The sequence below is a fragment of the Notothenia coriiceps genome, unplaced genomic scaffold (genome assembly GCF_000735185.1).
Source record: "Notothenia coriiceps isolate Sejong01 unplaced genomic scaffold, NC01 NC01_scaffold00001471, whole genome shotgun sequence".
NCBI classification, from domain to species: Eukaryota; Metazoa; Chordata; class Actinopteri; order Perciformes; family Nototheniidae; genus Notothenia; species Notothenia coriiceps.
Genome location: NW_011334172.1, coordinates 9,016 through 26,291, shown reverse-complemented (window position 1 = coordinate 26,291; position 17,276 = coordinate 9,016). Strand labels below are relative to the sequence as shown.

At 40.9% G+C, this 17,276-nt stretch overlaps 2 protein-coding genes and 1 long non-coding RNA gene across 3 annotated transcripts in view; 1 reads left to right on the top strand and 2 right to left on the bottom strand.

The window, feature by feature from the left end:
* Nucleotides 1-4,362, bottom strand: part of cyth1a (cytohesin 1a) — a 36,645-nt gene extending 32,283 nt beyond the window's left edge. The window contains exon 1 of the mRNA XM_010790700.1: nt 4,101-4,362. Within this exon, the coding sequence (XP_010789002.1) occupies nt 4,101-4,119 (19 nt within the window). The 5' untranslated portion in view covers nt 4,120-4,362. The remainder of the gene's footprint in view (nt 1-4,100) is intronic.
* A 3,340-nt stretch (nt 4,363-7,702) lies between these two features.
* Nucleotides 7,703-9,457, top strand: LOC104962251 (uncharacterized). Its single transcript, XR_800186.1, has 4 exons — nt 7,703-7,752; nt 7,919-7,990; nt 8,078-8,151; nt 8,271-9,457. It is a non-coding gene; the product is annotated as an uncharacterized lncRNA (long non-coding RNA).
* A 1,677-nt stretch (nt 9,458-11,134) lies between these two features.
* Nucleotides 11,135-17,276, bottom strand: part of LOC104962410 (ubiquitin carboxyl-terminal hydrolase 36-like) — a 9,981-nt gene continuing 3,839 nt past the window's right edge. Inside the window, exons 5-12 of the mRNA XM_010790848.1 lie at nt 16,637-16,990; nt 15,752-15,970; nt 15,172-15,296; nt 14,392-15,063; nt 13,978-14,198; nt 13,582-13,779; nt 13,364-13,479; nt 11,135-13,254 (exon numbers count right to left, since the gene is read on the bottom strand). Coding sequence (XP_010789150.1) covers nt 13,123-13,254; nt 13,364-13,479; nt 13,582-13,779; nt 13,978-14,198; nt 14,392-15,063; nt 15,172-15,296; nt 15,752-15,970; nt 16,637-16,990 — 2,037 coding nt within the window. The 3' untranslated portion in view covers nt 11,135-13,122. The remainder of the gene's footprint in view (nt 13,255-13,363; nt 13,480-13,581; nt 13,780-13,977; nt 14,199-14,391; nt 15,064-15,171; nt 15,297-15,751; nt 15,971-16,636; nt 16,991-17,276) is intronic.

Genomic DNA, 17,276 nt, shown 5'->3' with positions numbered 1-17,276 from the left:
ATAGATAGATAGATAGATAGATAGATAGATAGATAGATAGATAGATAGATAGATAGATAGATAGATAGATAGATAGATAGATAGATAGATAGATAGATAGATAGATAGATAGATAGATAGATAGATGGATACCTTAATACATCAGTTCCTTATCAGTTCATTGCTGTAAATGAAATAACGTCAATGTGTTAGACTAAACTGCCAAGTGGCCAGGCCTGAGTCCCCATAGCCAACTGTAAGTTCCCTAATGAAAGCCATAAACGCAAATGAGCCATAGCAATAACGGTAAACTTTGATTCAGTATGTCTATTGCCTCATTTGGTCTTGCAGGTTATTATAGTGCAACACAGCGTTGGAGACTTAGAGCACCGATTGCAGTCACTACAGGCTCGACTTAAAGGTTCCCTGAACAGTTTTTAATTAAGCCCTGTTGAACTGTTTTTCTAGGATTGTGTCCCCTTTTTGTTTATCCCATGTAACATTACAACTTAAAGGTCCCATGTCATGGCCATTTCTACTGATCATAATTCCATAGTTGAGGTCTACTAGAATATATTTACATTGTTCAATGTTCCAAAATCGAATTGGTTTTCTCATACAGCATCTCTGTATAGTATGTGTATTCACTCTCTGTCCCAAACGCCTTGTTGGAGCTCCTGCCCCCCCCCTCCCTATGAGCCCACTGTGCTCTGATGTGTGTTCATGTGTTACAATGGCGTTTGTTAGCAGCCAGAAAATGACACCAGTAATGACGGCAGGTCTCCCTTGTAAAAGAGATCATTGATCTAAATGGGATTTTTTAGCTGGATAAATAAAGGCTACAAACAAACATACAAACAAACAGATGAGAATGCTGCGTGGGGTCTGGGTGCCGTGTTAGCGGGACGTTGCAGGGCTCGCTGCTCCGCCCTCTGAGACTCGAGGAGCGGACAGTATGAGCTGGATTACTGGTGTCGTTTCCTGGTTGCTGTGTGGGGTCTGCGAGACAGCGAGACACGGTGAAACTCAGCCTGAACTCAGCCTTAGCACACACACGTGAGTGTGTGGCGAACTGTGAGTGGAGATCCACGCAGCTGCGGCTGAGAAAAGCTCTATGGAAGTCAATGGGACTCCCTGATAGTTGAAAATCGACGCTATAGGTCCCCCTACTGCGTTTGATAGTGACGCCAAGGGATCTTGGTGTGTGAGGAGCTCCACGGATTGGTCCATTTGGACCAATTGGTCCATTGGGTCGTCGTTACGTCACTTGGTGCATAAAAAGCTACATAACACACAAGGGTACGGGTAATAGTAAGGATTTTTGGGGCATAAACATTGCTCAGTTTAACAGTCTGCAGTCATAACGACAAACACGCCGCTGTCTACTCACTCAGATGGTTTTAAATGGTAAAATAACTTCCTATAGCATCAATGCATGTCACATTACCACCATGTGTAGTGTGTAGTCCCTGCCTTGAACTGGACCCACACATGCACTCTGTTATGCATACATGCCACCAGGTGGACATAGAATGGAACAACACCTTTTATTCTTAAAACCAGAAGGGCGTTAGTCATTCACAAAGTAAAATGTACCATGCAGCAGATTGAATTCCTCTAGGTTGAAAAATCTAGCAGAAAACCTCCCGCCGCCTCAGAAGGCACGTCTAGCGGGAGAATCTGATGAAAAATACTCCTATGTTTGTCTTCAAACAGTCAGGTAGATAGACACATCTCCTGTGTGATAAAAGAGTTTCCCCATATGGGTATGAAACCAACCGAGAGCTCGCTGAACTGTGTTGGTGGAACTCCTACACTGTAGCATCACATTCAGTGATTAACAATAGCTGGGTGGAAGCAGAACAAGCACCTATGCGGAAACTACTCAACTAAATGCTCACCGGAATAAAGCTTATCAGGCTGAATATGGATTTAAGCAACGTTATCAGCAACACCCTAGCCCACGTTTCATTTCCTGTCTCAATGCCTTTAACGCTTTTCTCTATGTGCTTCCCTTAATCTTCATCTCTCTTTGATTGGTGTAGATTTAATGATGGAAAATAAAGGTGTGATGCTTTCATCAGCTTACTATTCTACACTGTAGCTTTTCTTGGTTTATTAAGTAGGCCTACAGCACAAGTGCAGACCTGGATTCACCTTGAAGTGACATATTTCAACTAAAGATTTTTATTTTCATGTCACACTTTTTTTTACTAGGAATACGATATGTCTGCACACGTCCTCTGAGATTTGGCTGCTGCTGCTTTGACAGTGTATGCTTTGAAAGAGAGAGGAGCTTTGTGCAGGAGTAAACCTGTCTGATGATTGGTAGAGAGTGGCAGTATACAGTTGAAATCAACTTATTACAGACCAGCAGAAGCTCCTATATTTCAAACTGAGAGCGAAGGCGAAACCCATAACCACAGAAACCACACCTGCAGCTAGTGCACCACACCTATAAACCAGCACACAATTTCCTTTGTTTGCACACATCTCTTTATGCAAAGGAAAACTGAGCTGCATTGACAAGTGCAGGTAGATTGCAAAAGAGCACGAGAAAAAAAGATGATGATTCTGACAACGTGCAGCTCAAAGCCTTTGAAGTGAAGCTTGAAACAGAGCACAACCCAATGAATCCAGAGATTGCTGATTTAGGGAACCATCACAGTTCAAAAACACAGTATGTTAATTCTGTCCTAAATCTTTAGCCGGTGACTTTACAAATGACACTGCAAGACTGTAAAATGCAAAGATTATCCTCAAATACACAGCATGGGGTTGTTGCATAAGTCTGCATCAATAATAAAGTAGAGCTGTACGAAAATAGTCTGTTTGAATCTTGACAGCGGATGGATTATTTCTATCCTCCCTCCTTCTCAGCTTCAAGTACGCTGAACAGTCACGGTGCTCCGACACAAGAGATGATATTACTTACTCATTCTGATCCACAAGCTCCTGATTTGACTAAGGAGGTGTCAGGGACAGTGAGAGTGTTATTTGAATGCGCTAGGAGTTTTGGCATGTCCCTTCTCTTGTGCTTCACACTTTAGCAGATAATTACATAATCATTGCCCTATTCATTGAACATAGAAAAGTACTGACAAGGGAAGACGACTCCAAATTAATATGATTATCCTCTCGAAACAAACATTATGTATGTGAAAAGTCACATGTTCCTTATGTCTATGTCAAAAACACAATCAAGGGGCAATACTTTAGCTGGGTAAGTGAGGAAACAAAATACAGCTTTATCACTATAAAGCCCTCATTGGTAGTAAGGTTAGATCTCAGTTTTTTGGATCAATTATGTGGGGTACCAGCCCTCCCTTCTGTGTACAGAGCATCAGTTTTGCAATGAGGCCATTTCTGATGGTTCTATTTTGAGATGCATTAAGCTCACAGAAAAAACGAAACTGCTAAATAATTGAGGCAAAGCCTCTATCATTGCCCAAACTGAGCCATCAGCTAGCTCATCATGGCCTTGACATCAACAGGGCGGGGAGGAAATCACCCTATGCGTGATTCAGAACTTCCTCTAAAGACAGTTTTACAAGAACGCATTTTGTGAAACTGTGTCATCTGAACAGCCTATATGCACCTCAGAAGAGAAGCCAGCTTATGAATAAATCCTTTTGCATCTCAATTCCCCCAGGAACGGAACTTTTTGTCTTTCACTGCATTAACTCTACTGTCTATGTGGATTTCTACAGTGTCCACAATGCTCCCATACTGTAGCTGCAGTGCGATGCTAAATAATTCATCAAAGATAATTGTATACCCCTTTGGCATGAATACCAAAGGGGGCACCTGTTTTAAGATGCCATCTAAACACACAACAGGATTTTCCCTTTCCTGTGAAAGCGTTTCAATGTAATCAAGTAATGAGTCCCTTTATGAATTAAGGAAATTATACACAGTACAGTCTGCCATGCTCTCAGTGACAGTCCCACCACACTGTCACACTGACAGCAACATCAGTCTGTCATTTCCAAACACTTGGCACAGCAGATATCCAGCAATGCTTGAAACCCCGAACATACAGGGGTAGCCAACTTTAAAGGGCTCGACTGTAAACGCCCACAACATGCAAAACAGTGTATATTAGTGGGAGGACGACAAACCGTGATTCTCCCCCTCCATGCTGATGGTGATGCTGCTGCAGGCGGCACCGTCCGGGGATGTCTCTCACCAAGAGCTCGCAGCAATCCGGATACCTTCCTTCTTTCCTTTCCGGTGTCCTCCTCGCTTTGCTCACCTCCCAGGTTTCAACTTTACGGCAGGCTTTCTGAATATTCTCGACAGCTCACTCAATGCTGGTACTTTCCAGGTTGTTGCTGTTTTGTTTGTCCCCAGTTTAAAATGTGTGTGTGTGTGTGCCGATGTCGGTTGGCTGTTGATATCCAGAGGAGCCGGAGCACATGTTAGCCCCACCCCTTCCAGATGTGATGTCACAGTCTTACTTTGTTATCTGCAAAACTGCTATGCTGAATATTAGGACCTTGAATATTTCATTTATTTCCTTATTCACTAGCTGTCATCACCTAATTTAATACGATTTGTTAAAACATTGTTGTTTCTTATTTTCAGTTTGCTTCAAGCAGTGGCTGTACGAGAAAGACTTGCAGGACCAAGAAATGCTGGCCAGATTTGCAAAGACCGGAAGATACATACCAGAGAAGATAATGGATATTAACAAGAAAAAGAAAAAAAATACTTAAAAAAAAAAATGTTTATAATTTCTTTGTTGCTATTTAAATTTTGAATAATATTTGTTATTTTTAAATGAAATGCATCTATTTTAGATGATATATTTATTTAGATGTAAGGTTTTGTTGTAATATTATTGTATTGTTAATGTATAATTTATTAAATAAAAATACTGTTATGAACACTATACAATGTCTTTATTTTGATAGTTGCCAGAATACATTGTATATTTAATAATAACATAAGCTGGTGATAGATAAATGCTGGTCTACTGGTCTGCTGGTATGCCAGCAAAACCAGCATATGTCGTGTTTTGGTCACTTGTATGCTGGTCATGCTGGTATGCTGGTGACCAGCAAACCAGCATACTATGCTGGTCCCCAGTATGATCCACCAGCATGGACCAGCATGATCCACCAGAATGGACCAGCATATGTTGTGTTTTGGTCACCATGCTGGTGGATCATGCTGGTCCATGCTGGTCCATGCTGGTGGATCATGCTGGTCCATGCTGGTGGACCATGCTGGTGACGAAAACACAACATATGCTGGTCCATGCTGGTCAACACCATCAGTTTTTTGTTTTTGTATCTCATGTACTTTTTTACAATGTTCATGTAATGCTATCATATTCATTTGTATCACTTAGGCCAGGGGTAGGGTACCAGCTGCAGCTCTTTAGCCCCTCTGCAGTGGCTTCCAGAAGCTTCTACAAAAAAAGACATGGAAATAAATAACACTAAGCTGAAGACTTTTCTTTTTGCTGCTGCTTTTAATTGAAACTGAGCGGTTGTGTTTCGTTTTTGGTTAATGAACATTTGGGGCTAGTAACCCCAGGGTATCAGTGTCAGGGGACTCTGTCCTTGCTGGTTTTCTCTGTGTGCTGCTCGGGACGTATGTGTCATGCGTACACAGCTCATGTTCGGAGAAACCTTAAAGAAAGGCATCAGTAAAATTGAACTTCTGTGTGAACTATTCATATCTTAAACTGCACTGTAACTTTTTATTCATGTATTTTTCTTTTAATGTTTCTTTTATTATCTTTTCTTTTTAATGACTGTTTTTAAATGCCTTTGTCTGAATGTCTTTCATTTTTGTGAAGCACCTTGAATTGCCTTGTGTTGAAAGGTGCTATATAAATAAACTTGCCTTGCCTTGCCTTTAAACTTGTGAGAAATTAGCAAACCACAAATAATGTAATCTTGAAAGACATTTCCAAAACAAGCACACAGCATGTCCTGCTTTATATGTTATACTGGGTAAAATGGCATTGGACTTTCAGCAATTCCCTTTATTTTTGATCTAGAAGTTCATAGATGACAAAACCTAAAATAAGCTGTGTTGTGTTTTGCGGCTCCAGAAAAACTTAATTTGGTGGCTGAGAAGGAAAAGCACTCTTTTAAAAGTAAAGGTTGCCGACACCTGACCTTGGCCCTTTGTTGCTGTTTTTTTCTGGGGCCTGTTTTCGCCTGTGCTGTGCTGTGCTGTTGTGCTGTGGAGGATTTGCCCCAAAACGTCACGGATGCTGTGCTGGAATGGGAAAATGGCCCTCATCGTGTTTCTGCTGTGCCTGTTAGCTGTTTTGGACAGTGAGAAGTTCTCTCGTCATCCTGAGAAGTCGACTGGGTTCAGGTCTGCTCTGCCGCCTGCTGTGGGCATCCCCTGCAAAGGATCGGATGTGTTTCGCAAACTATTTCCAGTTGCCTTGTCTCAGTCAATCAGTTTGGCAAACTATGTTTGTCTCTTTCGCTTGCCTGCCATGATGGTTCTTCAGGACTGCTTTTTGAGCTCTAGTCACACTTTCGCAGATCTTGCTGGTGATTTTAAGGTAGATGACAATTTAGGTGTGTCGATTAAGAGGAAAAGATGCCTGTTTTTTTGTTATTATTGCTAACTGGTAATGTACAACCTAATCCTGGTCCGCCCAGTAGTAGTAGTCAGATCACTACTCCTGCTGATTTTAAAGTCTGGGTTGGGATTCATCCACTTGAATGTGTGCAGTCTTTTACCTAAACTAGATTTTGTCCGCATTTGGGCAAACTCGACTGACGCTGATGTCATTGTTTTATCAGAAACGTGGCTAAATAAATGTATTTTGGCCTCTTACATCTCTGTAAATGGTTATAATGTATATCGTACCGACCGACCTAATAAAGGTGGTGGCGTTGCCATTTATGTGAAGAATACGTTCAGTGTAACCACATTGGTTTCCAAATCAATCAGTAAACAACTCGAATTTTTAGCCTTAAATATTGAAGTGGCAAAGGGTCAACAGGTCATGGTGGTGGGCTGTTACAGACCCCCCTCAGCAGTCAAGGACTCTTTTTCTTCGTTAGCAAATCTTTTATCTAAACTTGACTACAAGGAAATAGTCCCAGCTAGCTGGGAACGTTCTCACTACCTGTGCTGGACTATGGTGATTTGATCTATATGAATGCACCTGCCCATTACATAATCAAGTTAAATGCCACCTATCACAGTGCACTGAGATTTTAAAGTATTAACTCATCACTGTACCCTGTATGCCAGAGCAGGCTTGCCTTCACTAACTGTACGGAGGCTCAGTCACTGGTACATGTTCATCTACAAAGCCATGTTGGATAAACTACCTTCTTACATCTGCTCTCTGATCTCTCGACGAATTGAAAGTAGCTATCGCCTGAGATCTCATGATGTGGTTTTATTAAATGTGCCAAGTGCTAGGACTGACTTAGGGAAAAAAGCTTTTAGATGCACAGCTCCACTAACTTGGAACAGTCTGCAAAAGGAATGGAAACTGAGCAATTTGGTTCCAATAAATGTTTTTATAGCACGGATAGATGCTATCCAATCGGAAACTGTTGGAACCTGTAAATGTCACTAGCTATGTAAACTGTAGTCGCTGTAAATATGCTGTATGATGTCCTTTTTGCTTTTCTGTTGTTTTTTGTTTTATACATGTATATTCATCTGGAACCTACTTGCAGCAGGTCACCTTTGAAAAAGAGATCAATGAATGCATAAATAAAGGTTTGATGATCGTTTCCCCTCTTGGATTGAGCCAGGAGGATCTATTACTCTGTCAAAGTAAGCCTGGTTTTTAACCTTCTTTTAATGGTATATTGAATTGGTGTTTGAGCTGGAAACTATTATGTTTTAAAAAGACTACTGTCCACTAGTGCTTTTTTAGTTTTAATTGTTTTCTTGTGTGCAGATTGTGGGCAATATAATTGACTAAGTATTTGTGTTACAGGTTCCTCTCCCTCTGTGGGGGAACCTTGTCTGCTTTCAGTGTAGGGACTGCACGGTGGGACACTTTAAAAGGGTGAGTAGACTAACTCTCACTGTAATCATTTTGTAGAAGTTGTGCTTTGAGTAGTGCGTGCTTTTGTTCTGTTTTTGTCCCTCACAGTTAGCAGGCATTGTGACCTAGTTGAACAGACCTACCCATCTGAGGAGGGGAAACCCACAATGCAATAGTGTAAAGTATGTTCACCCTTTGACCCGTTGACAGCTGCTGAACATTGACATTTTAACATGTATATTTGTGAAATAAAGCTGCATTCTATTTGGTCATGAATGCCAATGTTATTGTCCTTGTGAAGGGAAGCCCCAACATCTGCAAAACAACTTTGTATTTAGATTGAGGGTCCACAGGTTCCTCCATCCCTTAACAGGAGTTGGTGTTGTCAGCTATTTAAAGGTGACCCCAGCCACAGTTACCACATATGCATCAGAGAGGGTGTTTTCACTGTTGGCCTAATATATTATTGGTCAACTGAACTAAACACAAACACCTTAACATAAGCAAAAACAGACTACCTGCTCACCTGGAGATGTCGCACTAAACCTTCTATACATTTTTGACAAGGAGTAAATTATATTAAATCAAGTCTTGGCAGTGCAAAAACATTGCCAGACCAAAACAAAAGTTCTTTACAATCTCTAGAAGATGTTGGTCGGGAGGGATAATGGTCTGTTTTAAAAATGCTTTCTAGCAAGTGAAGACCAAGCTGCCCATCACACTAAAGGTTTGTAAACATTTCATTGAGTCACCACATTACCACAAATAATTCCCAGCTTGTGCAAAATGAAGATGAACATTAGGCAAAAAAGACCATAAGCTTGTGTGGATATATCATATAAAACATAATGTATTCATTTCAGGGGAGACTTATTGATTTGTGTCTCATGTTTCTTTTCATTCACAACTGATCGTCGCACTGCTTCCCTCCAGTGGCCACAAGGTACAACAGGTACTTTTACATTACAGCATGTAGCTCCAAACCACAAAAGTATTTCCTTCTGAAAATGCACTTGCACTTCACTAAAGCTCTAAACATGGCACATGAACACAAATATAAACTATATACAATAAAATCTGGAATATAGTACAATACGAATGCTCTAATAACGGTGAGCAGAGATCTTGTATTTTGATGTGTGGGCATAATGTACAGGGTAATAGTCACATGACTGCCACAAGGCCTTTCTATGACACTGAATAGGAACAGACCACAGCTCTGATTTAGTACAGCTGGCTGACCAACAATTGCTGAATAGGTTTAACAAAAATAATCTTTAAAATTAGATTATGTTTCTCAGAATAAAGAGAAATTATGAGCCTCATGTCAAAAAATAAATAAATCTGCAAGACAGACTGACTCTTTTGACTTTCTTAATGTTACACCAGCAAAGCCTTGTACCCAGATGCTAAATTACTACTAAGCTACATTTGAAACATTCAACACTTTTCTATAACTTAGAGGCTGCACTGTCTGCTGTTCAGCAACAGTTAATGAGACTGGCTTTAAAGGGAGATGTACTGTCTAAAACTCTAAATGAATGAATAATGCATTGTTTCCTTGTTAATAAAAAGAACCATTATGTTGCGTAAACACAAACACAAAAAGGACTTTCATACACAGTAAGTGTACATCTGTGTCTTGTGGCCAAAGGCACATTAACAGAGTAACAGGTGAACACCTGGTTCAATAAGATGTAATATCTCAGTTGCTAAACACAAGCTATGCGAGATGCACAAACTGAGTGATAATAATAATAATGGAAATCATTCGTGTGATCAAAACCATAGGTGTGGACAGTCTTCATTTCCATCATTGTTGGGCTCTCCTCCTGAACTTATGAGACAAAGATAATAAACCCTAAATTGCTCCTGATTGCATGGCGATCAGTGTGAGTGTGAATCTTGTTCCCCCTTAGCAAGTGCATGCACTATATGAATGTGTGTATCCTGCTGTTCAACTTGATTTATGTCAAAGTCATTTGAGGGGTCACGAGAGTGGAAAAGTGCTATAAATGCTGCCAATGTACCATACTCTATTTCTATCTCCTTCCTTTCCATGATCTTTGAACTGAAGCTGATACTCTAGTTTTGGGTTATTTTGGGAGTTTAATACTTGTAATACTGTTGTCCAGGGTGTGGTCCGTTTGCATTAGTCAACAATACACAGAAGGATTGTGGGCACTTTTGTTTCACCCGGTTATTTTCCAGTACCTCTTCAATCAAATAACACACAAAGGAAAAACCCAAGAAGTTTGACTTTTTTAAATTATGATCAATCAACCAATGGTTTGTTTGAATAATTTAGATTGTTTTTGTTTCCCAACAAAAAACAATAATCATTCATTTTATATGGATTGCATTGAAATCTGAGACGCAGGTGATGATAATCATGTCTGTTTACACCATGCTGCCACTTTTTTGAGTTTAAAAATCCAGTTCTTTCCAGCCATCCAATTATTTTAGCCCAGTCATTTTAGCCGGGCCGGCTAAAATAATTGGTCGTGCTTTTTACAGCGCCACGGCTTCCACAGATTACATTTTTCTATGTATCTATATTGTCAAAGCATTTAATGTATTCATTGCTATCGGGATGTTAAGAGCATTCCATGGAATATAACAAAAAGTGTTTCTGTAGCAAATCAATTATTATAAATCAAACTTGTGTTTTGGTCCACTGGTTAATTTAACTCCTATGTTCACTCATGCATCTCTTTTTCTAGAAGAGAAGAGATTTCAAATGACTTAAATAACATCTCTGGGTCTAGCTGCTAAATGCTGCACTTAGCTTAGCTAGCTAGCTCGTCGTTCGTTTAGTCACCAACTGTCACTGCTGGTGCTGATCAGGAAGTGAACACTGGGTTAAAGATTGATTTTTTACAGATAAAAAGCTGGTTGCTGTGGTTAAGGAATGTAACTATAATTGCAGTATTAGTAGTTATAATCATTCAAAGTACTGCCAGCTCAATTGGCCCCACAACAACTTGTTTGTGCGATTATATTGGATTTCCTACATTTAAAAAGTCACAGTAACAATGAACATGTGACTTAGCTGTTCCCTCAAAGGATTCTGATACATCTTTGTACAATATCGAATACCCTTTTTTACAGTACTGACTGCTACTTTCACTGAATGTCAAATTACAAGACAAAATCCACACCAACTCACAAAAGTCACAACTTTATTGCACCTTTATAGCTAACTATAATGTGGAAAGAGACACTTTCATTATGAAAGGTCTCCTCCATGGTCAGAAAGAAGTGGTGCAAAATATAGAACCATCAATGCAAACATGTGGACCGTCCATCCACACTGGTAAATGTTCCTGTGTTAGTTTGAGAGTCACATCCTTTGCCGATTTCATAGCAGACAAACATGTCCTATGGAAATTAGACTGCTGTAGTCTTTTGTACTGTACACACCAGTGACATAGGGAAGGTCTTGCATGAAGACCGCTCTCTCACACACACACGAGCAAACACATTTGCAGATAATTGCTTAAGTTAACATCCACCCACTGATCTGAGTATTAGTAGCACATAAAAGATCTGTGTCTTATCTTCTTTAAAATTATATATTTATAACATTACATCCTATACTTTTTTGATAGCCAATTCAAGGCAACATCTCTAGAATGAGAAGAAATGCATGGGCAAATCTTTACAGCGGTGGTGGGAAACAGGTAGCACAAGATGGACTGTACACGCTTCTACGCTGGCAAAGCATTTTTTATAACGCTAGTTTCTCTACGCATCTGTGCCAGGATTGGTGCAAGATGATCCCATGGTTTCCACACCTGAAATATTTTGTAAAAAACTATTTCTACAGGATGTACAAGAAGCAAAATGGTGGTCCTGGATAGGAACTAGTCTAATATGAAACAGGGGAGTATGATCCGAGATGAAAATGGGATACGGGTTGTCTGGTTTCCTGAGACTTAGCCCAGTTTCTAGGTGACCAGCATGAGCATCAGAAAATTGCATAGAGATATAAGATACAAGGGGGAAATAAATGATTAGCATGTGGCAATCCCAGTCTAACAAAGTGCCTCAAGTATAAAATGCAACCCCTTTATTTCAGAACATTGGTGAAGAACAGTTTGTGAAAAGTCAAATCTCCACAGAGCTCCTGAACGCTGGACTGATGACAGTTCCGCCCAACAACCCCAACCTACATCCTGTATAACACATTATGAGTTGTCAATAACCAGTAAGGTCAAGGTAAACAGAGGCTAATCATCCAACAAGTGGTTCATGAACACAACCACTAACAGTTTAACTGTTAATAGAAATTGACAGAGCATTCTTTTGTGGCCTTAAATGTATCTACATTTAAATCTGAAATAAACAGGATTTGTAAAGGAGAAAAAAAAGAAATTACAAACAAAAACTTGCACAACTAAAAACAAATTTACCTTTGTATATCTTTAACATGCATACTAAGAAAATAGTGGCCATTTTAAAGCTTAATTTTACCAACAATATGCAGGCAAAATGTGGTCCTTAAAAACAAGCCACGTGGCACTGACACTGCAGTAAAATAAAATGTCGGCGAACAAAGGTATACAATAGGTAAATCATACAGAAATCTATAATAATATATTTTTGATATTTGTAATTTAGAATAGAAGAATTTTAGGAGTTTTAAAAACGTCCTACAAACGGAGCTCTTATGTCTGCAAAACTTGGCTCTGAGATTGTGTTCAGTTTCCAACACAAGACAGCCGAAGTGTAGCAGATATAAGATTTCATACTACACATAGCAACTATTTAATTTAATAGAAGCTGAATATTGTTAGGGCAAAAACAATAGGCTCAAAGGAGGCCAACAAATTATTTTTCATATTCATTTGACATGGAGGTGTAGAGGTTTCTGTTACATATTGCATGCGTAGAAAAGCTTGATTCAGTATTTTGATTAAAAAGGGGATAAGATTGCTCAACACTGAAGCCAATATTTCAGGTTTGTTTAAAATTGAGATCAAGACTGTCAAAGTAGTCTGCGGTTCTTTCGTGTAATTTGGGTCTCAACAAAGGAAAGAGAGATAAAAAAAAAATAATAAAAATAAAAGACTGATTAAAGGTACAGAAGTTTGGTATTCAGTGTTGTCTCAATTTCCAGTCAGCAAGAGCCTCAACAGCAATCTGGACTCTCAGCGACGGACTCCAAAAGCTCTCTTCCCGCCGGGCGTGACAGACCACTTGCTCCGCCTTTCCTGGATCTGTTGGAAGATGCTGCTGCCACCTCTCCACTTCTCTCTTTTATAGTTTTTGATTTTCTTCACCTGTTCATTCAGACAAAAAAAACATGAGAAGATGAAACCAAGATACAGCAAAAATGGATCTACGAATGAAAGAAAAACTGATTTAAAGAGTATTGTTTTTTTTGCTCACCTTTCCCCTATCAAAGTCTTCATCCCACTCATCGATCACAGTGTCACACTGGGCTTGGCGGACATCGTCGGCAGCATCTCTACTAATAGCAGAGACATCTCCATCCCAACTAAGGACTAGAGAAGACAAACAAAACATAACATTCATATACAATTCTTTGCAAAGAATGATCAAAGTTTCTTTCATACAGCTGATCAGATTAACGTCCTGTGTTTTACCGTTGGCTCCGTAGGCCTTGTCTGTAGAGTTCTTCAGCAGCTCCTCCACCACACCACTTGTCTTTTTACCGTCCCAGGCTCCAGGAGCAGCAGGGGCTGCAGGGGCCGGGGTGTCTCCTACTTCACCTCCATCAGCCGCTGGCGCCTTGCTGCGTTTGTAGCCGTCCTTCACTTGGCTGTCCCACACCACCACTCTGGCTGGAATTTAGAAAAACAATCCAAAACCAAATGATTTATCTTGAAATGTCCTGAGTAATGCTCTCAGTGAACTGATTGGTCACTTAAATGAGGCAGTTGTGGTGCAGCGATGTTCTGCAAATGGCTGTAATCAATACAGAGGGCTATAGAACATTCTGTGTTGGCATGGAAACATTATGTAAGTGCATGCTCGCATACCTGTGTTGTTTTGACTAATTTCTCCGTTCTCCTTGGTGTTCTCGTTGGAAGGAGGTTCCACTTGTTCAGGCTCGTCGTTGTGTCCATTCGAGCAGCGCCTACTCTCCTCCCACAGGCTCACCTCTTCTTTTAGCTTCTTCTTCCTCTTCTTTAATTTCTTTTTCAACATTATCAAATCTGCCGTATTATTCTGTGTGTCTGTGGCCTTCATCTCCGAAGTTCTGTTGGGGAAAAAAAACAAGTTAAATAAGTTTATTGCTCGCTGGTTGCATTGTGGGAGTTACTACGAATGTCTGGTTGTTATAGAAACACAGTTTTGAGCCTCTCCTTTCAAAATGATAAGCTTCAAATTATAAAATATATTTGGAGACAAAATAAAATGTATAACTAAACCAATCCTAAACGCAACCCCACCTCTCTGGTGCGGAGCATGCTGAAGATGTATCCTCCAGAGCCTCCTCCACCTGCAGCTTCTTCTTCTTCTTCTTTTTCAACTTCACAGAGTCTTTTCCCTGGTCTTCCGGATTTGACTCGCAAAGCGTTGGGGTTTTGGTAGCTAACTGAGGTTTTAGTTTGGACTGCTCTGTATCTGGATGGGATGTAAGGCTCCACATACCACCCTGGCACCAGTCCTCTTCCTGGTTGGGTGTGTCCAGGTGAGACAGGACACACTCCCTCTCCTTGGCTTCCTCTCCGTCTTCATGCGCCTTCTTTCGCTTCTTCTTTTTATTCTTGCGCTTCTTCTCGCTGGCTGACTCCACGGGGTCGGCCTGTATCACTTCAGCTGCTGGCTCTGTGTCACCCTCCACCTCAGAATGCCTGCGCTTCTTTTTCCTCTTCTTCTTTTGGTTGACTTTTTGAGCGCTGTTGAGGTCTGGTTCTTGGACCAAGGAGCTGAGGTTGTTGGAAGACTTGGGGCTCTTTGGGCCGGCATTGTGAAGCCCGTTGGTTTTAGGAGAAAGGCTGGCGTTTGGTTTTTGTGGAGTGGAGAGAGGGGACTGTTTCTGAGGGCTCTGCTGTTTGAAGGATCCACTTGAGTGGGCCAAAGGTGAAGACTGGACTTTAGGTGAATGGAATGGTACAGCTCTGTGAAGGAAACATTAGAAAACGTCAGGATTTCATCTGCTAATTTTCAGTAAGCCGGACACATTTCTTGCGCATTTCCCATAAGATGCGGGGGTTCAGAGTTCATACCTGTGAGTGTGGGTAGGTGAGGCAAAGGTGAGGGGGTTAAGTTGATTTTGATGCGTGGGGTCACTGGACAGCTGGCGTGGCAAAGGGGGCAGAGCATCAATGCTGCTCGGTCTCCGGCTGCGAGCCTGCAGTTATCGACATAAATAAAAACTTGGTGGTCTAAAAAAAATAGCCATGAATGTGACAAAAATAAGGAAGAGAATCAAAATAAGGAAGAGGGAGATTAAAGGGATGGCAGGAAGGAAAAGATGGAGGGAGGAAAACAAAGAGGAAAGGGTATGGCAGAGAAGAATTAGAAATGGTTAGAAAAAAAGAACAAACTGAAGGAAAAGAAGACAAACTCTAAACACGAGCTATCACGTGGTTGATTAGACAGGCAAACTGGAGAAGAAACACGTCACGTACAGCATAACAATAAACTACAAGGGGACAGTTTACTTGCCTCTACAAAACTACTTCATGAAATCAATAGTCAAATTATGGATAGCAGTGTTGATTCAGGCAACAGGAAACCAAGGTATCATGAACATTCACTAAGACAGGAAGTGATGCTGTGGCTGTGGATGGGAATGAAGTTCACCTTCTTGGCTGACAGGGCCAGTTTCTTGGCAGGTGGAGGTGACATGGTGGCTTCAGACGTGATGTTGTTGAGGGCCGGGGGTTTGATTTTAGCTGTCTTCTGCTCCTCTGTGCTCTGAGAGCGCTCCACGCTCTTGGCTGGAGAGGCCAGGCTGAGGGAGCCTTTCCGGGGGGTGGAGGGGGTCTCTCCGACAGGCGCACTTCTGGTCCCCACCGAATCCTGCCCGGGACAAAGGCAACCATAGGCTGTGGTTATGCTCCTGTGCAGCTACACCTGGTCTTAAATGGATTCTATACATCCCTTTGAATCTCCATATTAAGAATATGTTGTAGTGTCCGAGCCATTTTACACATTTTTATTCATCCAAATTCAGCTTAGCAGTATGCATTGTGTGTTCAGGAGATAAGACTTTTACATTATAGGCCACTACTTGATGTTGTGCGTACATGTATTTTTGCTATTAGTATAACATTTGCACTCAAGCGTAAAGAAAAATGAAAAGGTAAATAAACAAAAAAGAATATAGAAAAAGAACTGCCCTAGTTTTATGTTATCATATACTGAATATCTTTGGGTTGTTCAACATTTTCTAATTATTTGGAAAAAACTCACAATGTTAAGACTTAATCTGTGGTTTAAAGGAAATGAGATGGACATTTTTCACAACTAATCACTACTCAGGAAACTGTCTTAAATAGCTTGTATACACACCACTGATTAACATCTTACCCCACCCGACAAATACTCTGCATCTAAATGATGTCAGTAAGTGAAAAACACACATTTTAGTTCAAAGGTGGGATCGCCAAGGTTTTTCCTTGGCGATCCCACCTTTGAACTAAAAATGTGTGTTTTTTTTCTTTCCTTATCCTGTGCAAATATTACCTTGGAGTCCGATGTGTCGGCAGAGGAGGAGTCAGACAAAGACTTGAATGAGGTAGACGCTGACATGCCTCTGCCTTCGCCGCCCTGCTTCTTGTCTCCCTCCGTCCTGCTGACCCCGTTGGAAGGGGTGGGGGTGTCGCTGCGGGACGGCCCCTGGCTCTGGGGGGACGGCTTCTTCAGCTTCTTGAATGGCTCGTCGATAAACGTGGGTCCACCTGGCAGCTTTGATGTGCCGTTGGACACCCAGTTGGAAAGTCTGGGCACTGGCTGAGAGCCCACACCATTCCTGGAAATGGGGAGGCCCAAACCACCGTCCATGGAATGGATCTTACGCAGTTGTGCAGGCTCCAGTTTCTGAAAAGGGGTGTAATGTGTTTAGAAGTGGTATTTAACAGCTGCAGCCCACAACAAATCCATACTCCAGCTAAAGACACATTTTTTTGATTTGCTTTTTATTAGCAACCCCCCACTTTAAAAGTTATTTTAGTCTTTATTATTGACCTACCTTCATATTGTTTTATTTATTTTATAGTTCTTAATCTCTTTATTTGTATTTCTGTGGTTTTATATAGAGATGTACCGATCCGATCACGTGATCGGGGATCGGAGCCGATCACGTGATTTTCAAAAGATCGGAATG